An 18211-nucleotide genomic window follows, 5' to 3' on the forward strand; every position below is an offset into this window, starting at 1 on the left:
AATGTTCTTAGAAAGAGAAGCAGCTTGGGTTTCCAGTAAATGCTGATTCTTGCTGTGCTGTAATGTCTGCTCAAAAAATACCTCTGTCTGACACTCAAAAATACCTCAGTCTGTGTAGTCTTTGACCCGCCGATTTGAAAGGGGAACAGTCTTGCTCTTCAGTATTGTTTCGCTGGAACACGAGAGCGGCCACTCTGTGCACCAGTAAACCGCAGCTCCACATACATCTTCATTTGGTTCCTGTCAAAGGCTACTCCCCTCCACCAGCTCCCTGTCAAAGAAGAATACAGATCACTCCACCAACCCCCTGTCAGACTTCCATCTCTCTCCCTCTCTCTCTGACACTGCCATTCATTTTAGTCTTGAAGGGATTGTTATCAGTCGGCCAGCAAGGTTTTCACAATGTTATCGCGTCATAGGTCAATGTGTTCACACCGAACGCAGTTTGACAATATGGGGCATGCATGACCTTGAGCGGTATTTTCTGTTTTTTTTATCCAACATAGCTTCATGGAGTGGGCCCTGTCTGTCCTTTTTGCGTACTTGCTAAATTTCTGTTAAACTCACCTGCCTTTGCTGTTGGCATGGCAACGAAAAGTGGAATCTCCAAATGGGAATTCTTGGATTTTTGAAGCAGTTCGAATTGATTGAAAGAACTTGCGCGCTGCAGATTGACGGAAGGAAATTGTGTCAGTCAAAATCCCTCTGCATCTCGTGGGCAAATGCCACAGTGATTTAAAATAATGAAGAAAAGCCTCTTTTCCATTCACCACTCTAAGTGTTATCTTTGCTTCCTGACATCTCTTCATCAGCAGTAAGGAGTGATTTATGGTGTGGGGGAATTAATTGTGTTATCGCTGTGCATGATGCTCGCATGTGTATTTGGTGTCTATGTGGGTACGTGTATCATGAATTGCAGTTTGCAATGTTGCCCAGAAGAGGAGCCCCTCCTTTATAATCTTCTAATTAGAAAAATGCTAAATGCTAATTCAGACACAGCTTACAGAAAACAGGGTGATATGCATCAGGCATTTGAAATGTTTTGGCTGATTTGCTTTTTATTTAATTCCCCCTTATTACTAACTAAATGGTTCTCTTTGTCAAAGAGCCTGTTTCAGTGCCAGTCATGCACTTGCCAACTGAACATTGAGGCCAATCGATGAAACACTGTCACCTAGTGGTGCCTGTATAGAATTAATACTTTTTCTGTTCTTTAGCACAGGACATGTTAACCACATAACAGTTTGTCCTATTGTAATGACCAGTGTCTGTACTGTCTACAGGGCACTCCAGGAAAAGATGGCATTGAGGTGGGTATAGTAATGGGAATCTCTGTGTGTACACTGTGTTTTGTACTAATAATGTGCATAACGTACTGATCAGTCACTATCATCTCATTCCAAACAGTATGCGAAACATCCGTATTGTTGCTCACTCATTTATCTGTCCCACAGGAGTTACTCTCTATTACCTTGTGCTAAAAAGAAATACAACCACCCATATATTTAACTACTCAGCTCAATTTGTATTGCAACTGCACATGGTTGTTGTACATTTTGATCAGATGGGCCTGTCTGGGTAGAACAATTTATTCTGGGAGAGTCTACCTCAAATATTTTTAACATTAAATAGTCTCCTAGAGTACTTAACAGTAATTAAAATACTTTGACTATGTATTTGACCCAGGTCTGTGTTTGCCACAACCAAATGACATGATCATTTCATCATTTTCAGATGCATTCAGTACAAGTCACACCATTCCTTCTCAGCAAAAGACAGAGCATACTAAATAGTGATTTTTGTGTTCCACTTTAAAAAACACTATTCATTTTAATAATATTAGTGCTGTCGGATGTTCTTTCTTTCTTTCTTTCTTTCCCAGCGCTGTGAGAGAGCTCCAAGAGGAGTGCCTCTAGAATTACAGGCCTGTTTGAATAGGCTGACTCAGTTAAGGCCAGAACTCAGTATTTTCCATTTCCCTAAAAGCTTTCTCTCCTTCATTTACAGGGTCCAAGAGGCCCACCTGGAGGACAGGTAAGACCAATCTCACTGCACACATCTGTGAACTGAGACGGGGCCAAAAAATGAACTGGCTAAAATAAATCTTTCTTGCTGCTTTTCAAAGCCTGCAGGCCCCTGGACCATCCACATGGACCAGAGTGAACCTGTTACACTGACTTTCCAGTCAAAGTCATGACTCTAGAGCTTGTGGCCCTGCATTTGGCACCTTGCATTTTCAGCCCAGTGTTGCCAGATGTATAGGATTTGATTTGTCAGAAATATTTCTCCAAATCCTGCATCTTCAATTTTCAGCTTCAGTTTTATTCACGGATGCAGAGATTCGCAGATTCATTCTCTCCTGCCTGTGAATCTGAACAGCATGTGAAATCTGACTGAAATAAGGCTGAACTGCCGCTCACAGTAATACCCCATCAGGTGCTTCATCCAACAGTCTGGCCCTTCGACAAGCCCGTTATTTGCGAAAGTAGATGTCTATGTCATCTGTTTTAATACAAACGAACAGCCTGGCTGAACATGCTCTGGTCTTTTGATTGGTGCTGACAGTGGATCCCAGAACAAATAAATCCCAAAGGATACTCCCGCTCCCAGGAGCTCTCAGGAACTCTATTCCTTCATTCTAAAAAGACCGACAGTTCAATCTTTGTCAAGACTCAGTGCGTTAATTTAACTTTATTTAGTGTGAGCTTAAACCTCAGGTTAAACCACAAAATCATGGAACCAGATTACAGCTGTAACAGATACTCCTAATCTGTCATAAGAGGAGTAGCTGTTCCAGTTTGGATGAAGTTCTGTGGCCTACCAGTGTAAACTGCTAAATCCACTGCAAATGTCTTTAAGTTTCCTACCTGTCATTGAGGAATGTAGCTAATCTTTCTGAAGGGAGCAGAAACGACGTCACCTTGTTCAACATCTTCCCTGCATTATACTGTTTTTCACTTTATCTGCTTAGCATGGGGAGCTGCTTACATTGCAGATATACAAGAAAGACATTCTTGGTTCACTAGTCAAATATATGTGCTTTGTAAAGGATTGCAAATTGAATGGCTTCACTAAGGGGATTGAACATATTTTTGCAATTGAGAACTTCAGAATCACTTTTTATTGATTTTAAAGTTCACATTTACTGATGAGTACAATTTACTCAAATCCAACAAAAGTGGTTCCCAAAAACCAAGACGGAAGCATTTCCATGTGTCTCTGACCCTTCTGTGCTCTGCCCCCCCCAGGGGGAAGATGGGGTACAGGGAGCTCCTGGGCCACAGGGACCCCCCGGGTCAAAGGTAATACTTATGCTAATGTCTGTGTGTGTCTTTGCGGGAATGTGGAGCTTGCGAAACAGAAAGAACACACTTTCTTTTCTCTGGCTTCTCTTCTGTGGTGATGGGGGAGCAGCCGTCATGGGTCTTTGTGTGTTCACATCTTGACATATTTGACAGCCTATTGTTAAATGCATCTGTTGCTACTTATGTTTATTGTGGTAATTATTTACCTCATACCAAACACAGCTTGAGATTTTTTTGAGATTTGAGATTGAAATACATCATGCAACTCGTGAACATGAGTTTTGGGAGCCTGAGGCACAGGGAAACACTTTTCAGATAAAGTTTGCATGGACATGCCAAATGTGCTGATGAGGAAAACTACCCACACATGTATATATGATTGATTTTGACAGAGCAAATAATCATATCAAATCACCAAACGCACACATGCAGATTTACATATCTGTTTCATATTATAAGGGAGTGAGTTTTTCTGAGATCAGAAGTCCTGTCTTATGAAGCAGGGTATTACCCACTTCATGCTCTGGGTGTTTGCATTATATTCTGGAGATAGTAAAAATGTCATATTTTTATCTTTGGGTGAATACTTCCTGTAACACAGTGCATTATATGTGCATGGAATATATTTCATGATAATGAACAATTTCTAAAGGACTAATGTCCTTCTACAACCTATGTTCTATAACCTGAATAGTGTTTTCTTGCTGTAAGTGGGGGTTATGCATTGATAGACGTTTGCTTTGTGGCCTGCAGGGGGAGCAGGGTGTCTCTGGTGATAAGGGCGAGCGAGGGATGGATGGAATGCCTGGGCTGAAGGTGAGGAGTCGAGGGGCGGGGCAGGGCAGTGCGGGGTAACGGGTGAGGAGTGCAGGTTAGGATAGATGGGACAGGGGGAACCATGTCCAATTTGAGGTGGGATGATGGGGTACCCGTCACAATCAGTGGATATTTATTTTCTTCTTTGCAGCCCACCTCTTATCAAATTTTCAGACAGTGAGTATCCCTCTAGGGAACCAAAAAAAAATCAATCTCAATTAAAATAGTAAAATCATCCTTGGGCACTTTTAAAAAGACTATTAAGGTTATGTAATTTAGTGTTTTTGTGCCTTGGGCCAGTTCATGCTCACTCAGGTGCTCACTCAGCCCTACCTGTGTGCATCTATGGTCTCCAGGATTTCTGATGATTGATTTCACATGAATCATCTAATTGTGCACCTGCACTTGACCCATAGCCCTGGGAAATGTGGGAAAATAACAGTGTATTCATGCAGACTGTCCTCTGATGCTTATTTATTCTTTTTGGGAGTTGTTTCTTCTGCCTCCAGGTGGATTAGTAGAGTGCATGCGTACCTTTTTCTTCAGGAGCATTCCAGTTAAATTCCAGGTTACTGTACTAAAAGAGTTCCTTTTTTGGTTGTTTTCTGGTTCAGGGAGACAAAGGGGAGGTGGGAGACACAGGACCCAGAGGAGATGTGGTAAGAAATTAGGGTGAAGATGGGGATCAACATGTAGAAATAGACGGTCAGGAAAATGTTGTGGACTACCACCTGCCTGTGAACCGTATCATGATAATTTCTGCTCCAGTGGTTTCCTCGTGAAGGTGGGAGGTTCTGCAAGGTCGCTTGTCGCATGCACACGTAGTACCCATAGCGACTCTTCCTGATTCTCTTCCCTCCCTTGTTAGGGACTTGTATATTGAGCCCTGTGATTGTGATTGCTGCCCAGTCATGCCTGCACATCACTGTTGCTGTATACACACACTGTTAATGTGGTCCTACTTAGTGTGATTCCTAGCTCATCAACATGGCCACCAGGAGTCCTGTAGGTTTCTAGAGCCACTGGGGAGGAAGTCAAACTGGGGACACAGTTACCACAAGTTAGGGACACAGTTTGCAGGGGAGTGTGAGTGTGGTGGTGGGGGGGTAGCATAGACCCTTAAAAAAAATCCCAAAAGCCCAAAAAATAAATGATACAGCATAATACTTCTCTGAACATATGAAGCTCACTGTGTTGGTGCACACAGATGGATGAGGGATGAACGAGTGGAGAGAGGGATGAATGAATGGAAAAGCTCTTGAGATAAAATATGGATACAACAGCAATACATCTCTTCACAAATGTTTTTTTCTCTCTTGTTTTTGGCAGGGTTTGCCCGGAGGAAAGGGCGTGCCAGGGTTGACTGAATTCATCAACTTTCACGGCAATGAAGCCTTCCAGGTAAACTTGGCCTGCTTGGAAACATGAGATGGATCCAGGAATAACACCTCTCACTTTAGGAGGCCAAAAGCCCACGTATCCACTTTAGATAAACAAAGTCCTCTCTGAGAACTCACTTTAGGTCTGCATTTTATGAAGTTTTATCATACAAAGCACAACTGTATTAAGCCTAGCACTACTGCGGCCAAGTTAGCATAGCTTGTTAACCTGGCTGGGATAGTCCTGAGGCTCTTGTTCACACGAATATGGTGAGAGATCGCATTGTTTTCTCTTGCCTTCATTCTAATGAACATCAGTTTCATTTTCAAAAGACTTCTGAAGAGCCAACCATGGACAACTGGCACACTTAGGCTGGCATAAAAAAGGAAATTGGAAGTAGTTCCAGCTTCAGTGATGGTGCACGGCGCCCCACCTACCGATCTAATCAAAAGCGAACCGCCTGCATTTCCCCTGCAGAAAGAAGCGGTTACCTCAGCTTCATAAATCATTTATTTATTTATAATCACTTGCTAAATTCATCAAATACTAACTCTAAACAGTAAGGTAGCATCTCCTCTCAAACCATTTAACAAAACAACATGTAACTTTGATGAGTTTGGTCTTCGGATGCTCATTTTCAAGATTTATCCAAAAAAAGGTACTATGTGGAAAGACTAATTTGCTGTCAGCCAGGCAATTGATGGTATTCACACATAATTCTCTGATTTGGTGAACAAAGTAATAACTTTGATACACAGGTAAAGGACAAAACAATCAAACTTGTCTCAATGATGATGCTTTCATAAAATAATATAAATATATTTATTTTTTTATATTTATCTATATATTAATTGATTCCTAAATATAGATAGCAGGATATGGAAGTAATTGCCCAGTAGCATAGGTCAATATGGCACTGATCTTTACTGAAAATCAGTATTGAAGAACAAAGATCAGGGTTTTAATCCAGTTAGAGCACATCCATATTTGAACCCATTGTTCAGCTGTGACATTAAACTTTACACTTAATTAGTCGTGTCTGAAATGCCTACTAGTTGCCTGTTTTTGCTTGCTGTTTCTTTTTGCTCGCGGCTGTATTTATTGCTCGTAAATATGTTGAAAGAATAGATTTAAGATTCAAGATTTAGATTTATGTTTGTTTTATTTTCCTAAGCCAGACAGGAAGATGGAAAGTCTGGAAGTTTAAAAAGACAAGAGAGGAAAGCAGTAACATGGGATGGAAACACGATACTCATGAGATTTGTGTACAGTAGTGTGACGTTTCGGAATGTAGACAAGCCATAAATTGAAATCCTGGAGTCCTGTTTGCATGATAAACAGAAACACATGGATCTGAGGATGATAAAAATCTATCTTATCTGGGTGCAACATGCCAAATTGAAGAAACCTGTCTAGTGTGCATCTGAAATACTATACGAGGAAACTGACTCAGATTAGTTGTTGTTAGCTGGATGTGGCTATGAAGCCACAATCTTGGTTTGTAGTTTAGTGTGGCGTATTTCTCAATGATGAAATGTCACATCAGGAATTTCCTTTTAGCTTTGAGGCTGGCATTTTTTGAGGTATAGAAAATTGACTTTAGTCGCCTGTATGCATTTTCCATTGCTATTGCGCTGGGAAAACCAAATGTTCAAGGAAAGAAATAAATAAGGAAATGGTTTCCATTATTTTTGTTTCAAAACCATCATGTTCACAAACTGGTGCACGGCTGCATTATAGCAATTCAGATCAGTGGACGCGATGAAACAATTCTTGGGTTATTCCAAAGCACTTTTTTGAGACACATGCACTGCCATACTGAATACATCATTCAAAAATGGAGGTAATATATTTACACATGCAACACTGAACCGGAAACTAAATAAACTTGAAAATAAATGAGAGAGAGAGCTAATTAAATTGCAACCGTGGGAACGATGTTCCCTGTTTAAGGGAACCAGGTTCTTGATATGGCTGGAGTGATTGATTTACACTTGGGGACTAGTAACTCAAACTTTCCTGTTTATGGAATTTTGGCTGCGTGACTTTACTCTGAAAGCTGAGCGTAGTCATTCTCTGTCAAACAGTGCTAATATCTTTGGGAGTTCCTTGTGTACACCTGGCCTAAACACCACAAAGATAAAATGCTGATGGTTTCTGCAGTTAAAGGGGCGGGGCACCCAAAAATGAAATAGAGCTCTCAGTGAAACTATCAATCCAGATTGATAGTCAGATAGTTTCACTGAGATTTGATGATTTTTCAAGATATCCGCTGCACCTCGCCCTGATACAACGGATCTCAACAGGGCCAAGTTTTGCAGTGCTCAAAGCACCAAAATTATGCATTAGAAAAACGGCAAATGTGCATATCCGTGCAATGTCTCAACCGAAGCACGTATTCTGGGGCGCTAAAGCAATGTTGAAACAATGTTTTACAACAACATTGACACTGCACCCCAGAATCCCAGTGTACAGAATAACCGTTCAATACAGAATACAATACAGGTCAGTGATCATAGCAGCATGTGTGTTGGAGGTGCTATAACAAATAAAATAAATAAAAAACTCAGCAAAGCATGAATGGTTACTAAAGCAGCCACTGCTTCATTGTGAAATGAAAGTTAAATTCTCCCTGGCTAGTGCTGAATGGATGAAATCCACCAGTCTCATGTCAGTCTTCGCTTTTAACATTATTTGTCATCTGTTTTTTCTCAGGGGCCTCCAGGTCCCCCGGGACCCCGAGGAGAGCCAGGTCCCAAGGTACACACCACCCACAGAAATCACCTTAATCACCAATCTTGAAAATAATTAATTTGGTGTTTTGTATCCTAGACAATGTTAACAACTTTAGCACCTGCTATGCAGGACACTGGAGTTTGCAAGATACTATTTTACACAGGGGACACCCATAACCTAATCCCACAATATAGAATTAATTTAACCATAATAATAAAGATTAAAATTAAGAAAATGACTACTGTATTTCAAAATAGTGGTGTTGATATGAGCGTGATTTGTAGTTCAGTGTAGCTTAGATACTTTCTTCTGGCCCTCATCACAAGATAAAAGGGTTAGACCGTGAAAAGGAGGTGTTTTGTTTATCTTTTATGTTTTATATTTTTTGTCTGCAGGGAGACTTGGGCTTGCCTGGACCAGCTGGCATTGATGGTGAACAGGTAATATAAATCTTTTTTAATCTTTTTTTAATTTCCTGTATACTTTCATGTACACATATGCCATCACATCTAGGCTGAATGAGTTGAAATTAGTTTGCAGAGCAGTATCAGGTAAATAAGATAATTGAATAGCCAAAATTCCATCAGAATTTAACAATCACTTTTTACTTGTGGACCAAAAAACAATCAAGACTGGTATTCAGGAGAAGTGGTATAAAGGAGCAATCCCCATATTAGCCCCAGTAGATATCAGCTTGTTGCTGTTCTTAGATGTCCAGTACAGTAAGAGACATATTTTCCCACAGTGATTATATAAATAATGCCTTATGGTTGAGGAACCTCACTTCATCTTTGGCCTGCTTATCATAGGGCCCCAAGGGGGAGAGGGGTGACACTGGGGTGTCCGGGGTGGATGGAGCAAAAGGGGAGATTGGGATGGCAGGATCCTCGGTGAGTATGTGTGTGAGCGAATATGTGTTTTTTGTGTGTGAGTGAGAAATTATGTGTGTGTATGTGTGTGTGTGTGTGTGAGTGACACCAATGCTATACTGCCTTAAAAAGTGTTCTAGTCTTATGAGACTTTAATTTTTTTTTCTTTGAAGTAGACATATGACTTGTTTTAAGTTACTCTTTACTTGTCAAGGGAAATTGTCTTGCCCCATTGGCAAATCTTGAAATGAGTCAAACTGTCTCAATTGGCAATCCTTTTGTCTTATTTACCAAAATAAAGTTAAAAAAATATGATTGTAAGTCCAAATATAAGACTAACTACTTATTGAGGCTGACGTATTGGTTTTTTCAGGGTATAAAGCTGTTCACGCTTTTTGAACTGCTGTGTTGATGACCCCGACTGGTTCCAGCTCCACTGTGGGACAGGGGTATAGTGGGCCTGGTAAAGGGGAGCTGTTGCAAATGTGACCCATTACTGTTTTCATTGTGCTGCTTCAGGGAGCGAATGGACAAAAAGGAGAAAAAGGCGACTGCAGATTGGAGGACGATCTGGTCAGTCAATATTGATTTTAACAATTAAAATGCCAAACAGTCCAACAAGTGACAATACAGAAAATGTACAGAACTGTTTAAATACAGCCCATGGAGATGTCCCTTAATTTGCTCTCTAACAAAATTACCTTGTCACAAGTTATTTGATTCCTGTTGACTTCATGCGCTTGACATTGTTGCATTTTTCTAGACTATTTCAACCCAAGGGAGTCACGGGCCAACATTTTTCCATTAGTTTCTCGATCCCTAATCCTAAGTAAAATGCCACCTCATTGTTCTTGCTTAGGTGCAACTTATTTCTCAGCCTGGACCACCAGGACTTCCTGGGCCCCCGGGGCCCCAGGGGCTTATGGTAAGTGAAGTCCCAAGCGCACTTCATTTCAGTCATTCTGTAGTATTCTTGCTTTTGAGCGATCACGAGTTAGTACACAGTGAGATACGTTATTAAAGACGAGAATGCTTGCTTGATTTATCATTCACAGATGTAAGATTTAAAAAAAAAAAAACATGTTTTAAGGTGACAAATTAAAGCCCCCCTTGATTTGTGTTCCAGGGTCACCATGGAATGCCTGGCCCCAAGGTAAACTTGTTTTGCCTGTGGGGGTTTTGGGGTCTTCGGGTAATTTCTGCATGTTTTTGGGAGTCACACGGTGGAAGGGGTTGGTCTGTGTTCTTACAGATTTAATTCCACGTAGACCATCAGGGTTGCGCTGCAATTGTTTTTAGATGTTCCCAGAGTTTCCTCCTCAGCAGCGACGTGGACGGTGGTTTGTAGAGACAGTGTGAGAAACGGGCTGTGGTGTGCTATGTGTGCAGGGGGAGCCTGGGGAGGGACTGAGGGGAGAGAAAGGAGAGACAGGAGAGAGAGGCGCTGCTGGACTCAGAGTGAGTTTATCCCTGCACAGCCTCCACGTTTTCACATGCATAGGCACACACACGCATGCACATACACACACATGCATATGTGCACGCACGCACACACACAGAGGAGTGCTCACGCATCCATGCATACTACACAAACAGACTGTATGTATGCACACGGTCACAAGCAAACATATGAAGGCACACATACACTGTACATTCCCACCTCGCACAGACCATGCATACGTGCATGAATATGAATATACAGATGCACTTACTTGCATAAACAGATACACACTCACATGCATACACCAGTACACACATACACACATGCCAACAGGGCCCAAGCTCATTCAGACCCTGTGGCCAACACTGAGACCTGATCTCTCACTTTTCACTCACAGGGCTTACAGGGTCTGCCAGGACTGTTTGGGCTCCCAGGGGCCAAAGGTGAAAAGGTCAGTGAGCTCAGAAAACCTTACAGCAGGGACAGGTAACTCCACTAAGGCCTGGTGCCCAAAGGTTTTTGAGCCTTTCAGTAAACGGGTGCCAAGTACACCTGTAGTAAGGTGTGATGTCTAGTTAAGGGTTGTCTGTGTTGAAAAGCAGCAGACAGTGGAACCTGGGGTAGAACAGCTGCCAGTCTCTGTTTTGCATATCGCAAATTCAAGAAGCTGTTCTGATAATGTGAATGAACTGTCGCTGATTGCTTGTTTGCTTTTTCACCAGGGAAAGCCTGGGGAGCCTGGCCTAGATGTGAGTACAGATTTCATCACATCCGTTTACCATCACATCCATTGCATTATGTGCCGGTTTTAAGGTGGCCATCTAGTAACGACCAGGTTTTGGTTATTAACCAGAATTTCCAGTGCTATATTACTGCATACAAATATATAAGTTGAGGCAGGCCTAAGTACAGAACACAGATCATTTTAGAAGAATCAGGCCTTTTTTGAAGTTAAAATTTTTTGGAGCTGACCGTTAGTGGACAGGATCTGCACTGCTGCTGGTGTTCAGATTCCCAGAATGCTGTGCAGGTATACTAGCTTCCTTTTCCTGTTGCTGCAGGGTTTTCCTGGACTGATGGGAGAAAAAGGAGAGCAGGGGATCAAAGGAGATAAGGTAGGGATGTGGAAAGTCCTGATGACATCATGCTTGAAAATAATTAGTTGTGCCGTGCCAGGGCTGATCACGCTCTGTGCATGTGCCAGTTTTGATATCAGTTTTGACCTCATCTTATGTTTGCATTAATACATTAAAATTGTTTATATGAAGACATCGAGGGTCTGACTGCAGAGAGCTGCCGTAACGAGCATTTGCATGTGGCTTCTATATGAAGCGTGAGGGCATCCCCTCTCTATCTGTGAGACGTCAGTGCACAAATTTGTGTTCGCGGCTAAACTATATCAGAGGTGGAAGAGGAAGGTCAGAAAGTAAAAGTCCTGCCATATGTTTTTTCCACCCATGAACTCATTCAGCTGATTTCACTAATTGGTTCTACCTTAACAAGAATTGTGCTAATTAGCAAATACAGGCAATTGGAGCAAAAAAAAGGGGAGGACTTTAACTTTCTGAACCTGGATTTTCCACCTCTGGAATAGCCCATATTCCGGAGAACCTACATAACACTTCTCTGACTGAAAGGGGCACTATCACCCCATGTTTGTTCCTCTGCTGTTGTAGGGTGACCGGGGTACAGTGGGAAAGAAAGGCCTGAAGGGACAGAAAGGGGAACAGGGCCCCCCCGGACTGGACCAGCCCTGCCCCGTGGTGGGTAACCCCACTGTGGTACTCCACTTCCTGTGTCTCCTCCACACAGGAAATGTAGTACCCCACTTCCTGTATCACAACTACACATTTAACCTTTGGGCTTTTGGGCAAAAATCTACGGGTGCTGGGACCAGTACATTGTAATTCATATGAAACATCAAAAGAAAAAGAGATGCTGGGATTGTTTTGATTCCTTTTTGGACTATTAGCAGATTTTTTCAATATTAATGTCAATGTATAGCTTGTATAACTGCACAGACAGGGCTATATATGTATGTATTTTATTGCACTGTACACTATATTTATGTGTTTTAATGCACTGGTTTGCCTGTTGAGCCACATGTCTCCTTTCATTTGTGTGAAAGTGGAGACAATACATTTTATTTTAAATCTGAGAAGACCAGGGACTTTATAGAAGAGCTATGTGCATGCCAGAAAGAGAAAAAATAAATGAACAATTTCATAAAGTACTTACCCATTACCCCTGCTTTTTTTTAAACATCACCAGGGTCGGGACGGGTTACCCATACCTGGCTGTTGGCACAAGGTCAGTAGGAGTCATTCTTTTGCTTAAACCAAGCAGAATTAAACAGAAGCCTCCCTTACTCTCATTAATCAGATACAGATTGCACTGTTTGCAGGAAGAGGCAGACTAATTAATAACTAATGAGTATCGCCTTATATCCAGTTGTAATTACGTTTTTGATCAATTTTTAATGAAGCCAGCAGTTATAAAAGAAAAAAAAAGGGTGTTCTTTCAGACAGACACTGGTATACATGTTTTTTGGGGGGCATGATTCTCCCTTATGCTGTGATTCAGATCAAAAATTTGTCCTTAATTTTAATTTACAAATACATACATACATATTTGGTGACCTGATAGTACTTTGTCAGCATTATTTGTCAAGACTTTTATTCAAGACTGTAATCTCAGTTTTTCTGCTTCTTTTGCTTACAGTGATAGCCAGCAGGGAGTGTGGCACCTGTACATATCCATATGGTATATTTTGAAACAAAATGCTTTTTTGCATCCAGTTCACTTTTTTGTACGGAAGCTATTTTTTTAATCTAATATATTGAGCCTATCTTTTTTATACTGTACATAACATTGTTTGGCTATTGTGAGGAAGGTGGGGGAGGCATGAAGGAAAAACAGGAACAGGACACCTAAACCAGATGCGCAAATGAGGACGGAATGAAGCAGGGGGACGAAAACAGATGTACAACAGGAAGTGGGCCCTGCTGTGAGGCACCTGATTTGCTGCTCTGATCCAGAGGGGAAGACTGGGTGCAGAACCCAGGGAACGGACTGTCCAGGGTGAGTCAGCCCCAGCAAATTGCCTCGCAGAGAGCCCAACGGTGTTGCCCCGTCACCCCCTTGGACCCTATTTTGCTTTTGAAAGGACAAAACGATGCGACTGTGGGCCCCATTCGGTCCTACTAGGGGGAGAAGTCTGAGGGGGAGGGACTGACCTGTGACCCGTGCGGGACAGTGACTGAATGTGTCAGGGGAGGAGGGGGCGTGCCTTGGCGTCCCAGCACTCACTGCAACTCAGTACTGCGGAACATGCAGAATCGTCAGCCTTTCAGCTGGACTGGGATGTCGTACACCAACCAGAGACTTTAACTGATTTGATCAACTGTTCACCTGGAGTCAACTCAAGCATAATTGCAAATAAGGACGATGAAGAGTGCATTGCTTTCACTGACTGACTGCTATAAAGTGTTTTTCCTTTTTTGTATACATTGCTCTATTTTTCATTCTGTTGTATACGTGTGTGCATGTGTGTGTGTGCGTTTGTGTGTTTGTGTAGGTAAACAGGACTGGACAAACTTTATTAAACAATGCAAATAACAAAGTATGTAAATGATCATGATCATTCAAAGTACAGTGCTCATAGATTTGTTTGAAGGCTGTTCATGTTATAGCATCACCTTTTTTGATATAACTGTCTGTAACAAGACTTTTTAAAACAGGGACGAGAAATTTAAATTTTATATATTAAACTGTAAAATGTGTTTAATGAAAGGTCATAGTTATGTAGGGGTAGTTACATTAAAGCATAGGTATGTTATTGTTATGTTACAGTCATGTTAGGATATCTGGAGGATTCAACATATAATTTTCAACAGATGTGCAACATGTTGAGTTACTTTTGAATCCCTTTTTGTGGGCTACAATATATAAGCCATGTCATGTACATAAAGAAATTACATGAAAACATATTTTTCAAGCTAAAATCAAAGCTCTGCAAATGTCTAAAATAGTTTCAAATTTTTTTGAAGTTGCACTATGCTGGGAGTTGACAGGTGAAAACCCTAAATGATTATTTCAGCTCACTTTGTACATTTCAGGCATTGTTCAGGTGAAGCCATTTCATGCCATATTTTTGACAGTGTTTGTGTTGAGAAAGAGAAGGATTGTTATCTTGGATTAACAAAAAAAATCTTTTACTGATAAGTCATGTTTATTAATACTATGTACAATCTGTAGTCAGTGTGTATATTGATTACTTCATTGCCATTATTATGCTATTTTTTATCCTTTTGAAGGACAGAGTGCTTTTATTTTCTTAAAAACTGCTTCCTGTTGCAGAATGTCCTGTTTATGTCATTTCTTTTTTGTAGGAGAGACAGAGAAGGAGAATGGAGCTATTCGCAAAGTAGGAACAGGCTGTTGTTCGTACCGTTGAATTGAATGTAATCAAGAAGGTTTAAAGTGTAGTCCATCCTCCAGGACCTCAGTTTTAACTGGTATCTCTGCACCAGGTCTGATTATAGTTCAAATTACAATCATTTAAAGAGTACTATACAGTGTAGACTCCTGTGTAGGTCCAATTAGTCCCAGTCATGCGTGACTGAATTCAGTGCCACTCCCGCTGAGGGGAGACAGTTCCACAGGAGTGTCCTATTTCTCCTTTCTTCTCCTCTTCCTCTTTCTTTCCTTCTCTTCATCACAGGTCCATTTTTCACTTTCCCAGCTTACTCTAAAAGAGAATGTACAAACGTATAATGCATCTGGCCCAAAGATGAATTTACTGCAATGTGATGTTATTTTTTTAAAGCAAGCCAAGACTAGTCAGATTTGAGCTTTTAAAAAAGTGAAGAGGAAGCCTCCAGGCTATGCCTGTTGACAAATGCCATCTAGTCTCTATTAATTTATGACTTAATGTAAGCAATATACACAAATAAGTGAGTAAAAGTCAACCAACAATCTTATATCCTCTCAGTACTGTCTGAACTATGCAGTTTGCAAAGGTTCCCCATTTAGCTTTTCTTCTTTAAACGTTTACTTTTCACTTTCTGCTGGTGTGTTGCCATGGGTCTGAGATTATTGTCACAAAATGGTACTTTTACATTTCAAAACTGTGTCAGCTTCAGCATACGATGTTGTGCTTCACAGCTGCACCCATACAAATATTTAAAGATCTGGTGCAATCTTTTTCTTATTTCAGATACAAACCTGGCAGAGTTCACATTCTGTCCAGGTTTTCTGCTACAATAACTTGTATAACTTACAGTAATTTACATATAAAATGTATGTGGTGTTTGTTAATCCATGAGAAACCAACCAACAAACAAATCTTGTTCATTAGAGAAATAAAACCCACTAAGGTCTTGATGAACTTCTTCACTAAGTGTTGTTAACCACTACTACAGTTCAATACTACTCCCTCTCTCTTTCTTTCAAGGTGCTTTAACGATCTCAGTGTTGTTGAAGCACAAAGCAAAGATGAGAAATAATTCCAAATAGTGTATACCAACAGTTTCTATCATAATATGTAATTTCCTCCAATCAGTTTTGTTTGTTGAATTTTGATCTATTTTGGCTTTGTAGGAATTTATCTGTAACAGTTTCCTTTTATTTTTGAGATAGTCCTGTAAATTAAAATGATGTGCTATTTGGGATTAATAATAATAATAATAAAACATCTATGAGCCATGTGTCTCCTCCTGCAGTATTTGTCTTTATCACAAATGCTTCCTTGAGTTAGAAATGTTAGCTACAATTCTGGGAAGGCTTTATACTAGATGTTGGAGCATTGCTGCTGGGATTTGCTTCCGTTCAGCCAGAAGAGCTTTAGTGAGGTAGGGCACTGATTTGGGCAATTAGGCCTGGCTTGCAGTTGGCTTTCCAATTGATCCCACAGGTGTTGGAAAGGGTGGAGGTCATGGCTCTGTGCAGGCCAGTCAAGTTCTTCAGCATCGTTTTCGACAAAAACATTTCTGTATGGACCTGGCTGCGTGCATGGGGGCACTGCCATGACGAAACAGGAAAGGGCCTTCCCCGAAGTGTTGGGTGAGCACAGAAGCGTCTATAATGTCACTGTATGCTGTAGCATTAAGATGTGCCTTCACTGGAACTAAGGGGCCCAGCCATGAAAAACAGCCACAGACCATTGGGTGTCCCGATACTTTTGGTCATACAGTTTAATAAGGCAACTCGACACTACTTTATACAGCCTGACAGAAACTGACTGATATTTGTGAACCCACACACTGAGCCAGCCAGAGGAACCCTACCCCCATTTACTGAGTCTGGTTCCTTCCCAGGTTTCTTCCTACATGTCTCCGGGGAGTTTTTTCTTGCCACTGTTGACTCTGGATTGCTCTGTGGGGGATTAGGCCTGGGTAGATTGTGAATTGTATTGTGACAAATCCTTTGCGCAATATAAATAAAATTAAATCAATTGTATTGTATTTTAATGATCAATAAAGAATTTCAATCATTCAATCAATCAATCAATCAATTGATTGACTAGTGTAAATATCAACATGCAACTTCTTCTTCTTCACTTCTTCTTCTTTTTGGCTGGACCGCAACAGTGGGGCCAGCTCTACAAACACGAATGTCTGACTGAGTGACTGAGTGACTGAGTGATGAAGTTACACCATTGGTTGGCTGGATCACATGTGTTACGTCCAACCATATACTAGGTTTTAACCTGGTCTTGTTCAACATAGCCTCATGTTTCCGTAGAGTAGCGGTTATCACGTTTGCCTCACACGCAAAGGCTTAATGTTAATATCAAGTTCAAGAGCGTCTCATTTAGGCGTACGCCGGCCTCAATAACAAGCACCCTCTGTTTCTAGTTTCCGCGCAAGGAACACGTTTTCTTGCCTGCATCCCATTGGCCAAAACGTCTCTGGCTGGCTCTGATTGGACTTTGTAACCAGGAAGTGGTAAAGACACAAGTCTGAGGTGTAACTTTCAGTCAATCGTTGGCATCGATGCTTGTGCTTGTTATTGAGGCCGGCGTACGCCTAAATGAGACGCTCTTGAACTTGATATTATGCGTGAATTTGAGCTTGTATTAGAGTAATACAGTAATTTTAGATAAAATAAACGGCGTAGTGATTTTCAAAAGGGTGAATTACCTATACCTAGCAACTTTCAAGTGTCGTAGAGTGTTTTTCACACCGTTTCAACATGAATGGCAGTGAATGACGTCTGTCTGGACAAAATGTAAACAAACACGATATCTCAAAAATAAAGCAATTTTGGGAAAAATGGTTGAGGTTTATGTAAACTATGTGGCCCATGTTGACAATGGACAATGACATGTAGTAACACAGGTATGGTCCTTTAAATTTTCTCAGAATTACGAGATCCTGATCTCATAATTATGAGATCCTGATCTATACAAATATTTAATCTTTAGCAGTAGGCTACAGCACAAGATGAATATGAGACTTTTATTCTTCATGGCAAGCATAGCTATTTCTAACATAATGTTATGAGGGTGAATAATCCCGCAAAACATGAAAAGAATAATTAAGACAATATACATTTTTGTTAAAATGCTGGGGTAGCAATAATATTTTTGGAATGAAAACAACAAGTTGTCTATCTGGTTTGAGAAACACTAGTAAGCTAAGCGTTATTATCCATAGATGTTA

The 18211-nt window shown here is 40.9% G+C and overlaps 1 protein-coding gene across 2 annotated transcripts in view; it reads left to right on the forward strand.

Annotated features, from left to right (window-relative positions):
- LOC118236169 (collagen alpha-1(XXIII) chain-like) overlaps positions 1-17045 on the forward strand; it is a 116497-nt gene extending 99452 nt beyond the window's left edge. For both annotated transcript variants that reach the window (XM_035434289.1, XM_035434290.1), the window contains exons 12-30: positions 1284-1310; positions 2008-2034; positions 3249-3302; positions 4059-4121; positions 4736-4780; positions 5451-5522; positions 8217-8261; positions 8633-8677; positions 9047-9127; positions 9626-9679; positions 9966-10031; positions 10233-10259; positions 10496-10564; positions 10945-10998; positions 11270-11296; positions 11609-11662; positions 12224-12310; positions 12819-12857; positions 13269-17045. In XM_035434289.1, the coding sequence (XP_035290180.1) occupies positions 1284-1310; positions 2008-2034; positions 3249-3302; positions 4059-4121; positions 4736-4780; positions 5451-5522; positions 8217-8261; positions 8633-8677; positions 9047-9127; positions 9626-9679; positions 9966-10031; positions 10233-10259; positions 10496-10564; positions 10945-10998; positions 11270-11296; positions 11609-11662; positions 12224-12310; positions 12819-12857; positions 13269-13271 (939 nt within the window). In that variant the 3' untranslated portion in view covers positions 13272-17045. The remainder of the gene's footprint in view (positions 1-1283; positions 1311-2007; positions 2035-3248; positions 3303-4058; positions 4122-4735; positions 4781-5450; positions 5523-8216; positions 8262-8632; positions 8678-9046; positions 9128-9625; positions 9680-9965; positions 10032-10232; positions 10260-10495; positions 10565-10944; positions 10999-11269; positions 11297-11608; positions 11663-12223; positions 12311-12818; positions 12858-13268) is intronic.
- Positions 17046-18211: the final 1166 nt, after the last annotated feature.

Source organism: Anguilla anguilla, chromosome 9 (assembly GCF_013347855.1).
Source record: "Anguilla anguilla isolate fAngAng1 chromosome 9, fAngAng1.pri, whole genome shotgun sequence".
NCBI lineage: Eukaryota > Metazoa > Chordata > Actinopteri > Anguilliformes > Anguillidae > Anguilla > Anguilla anguilla.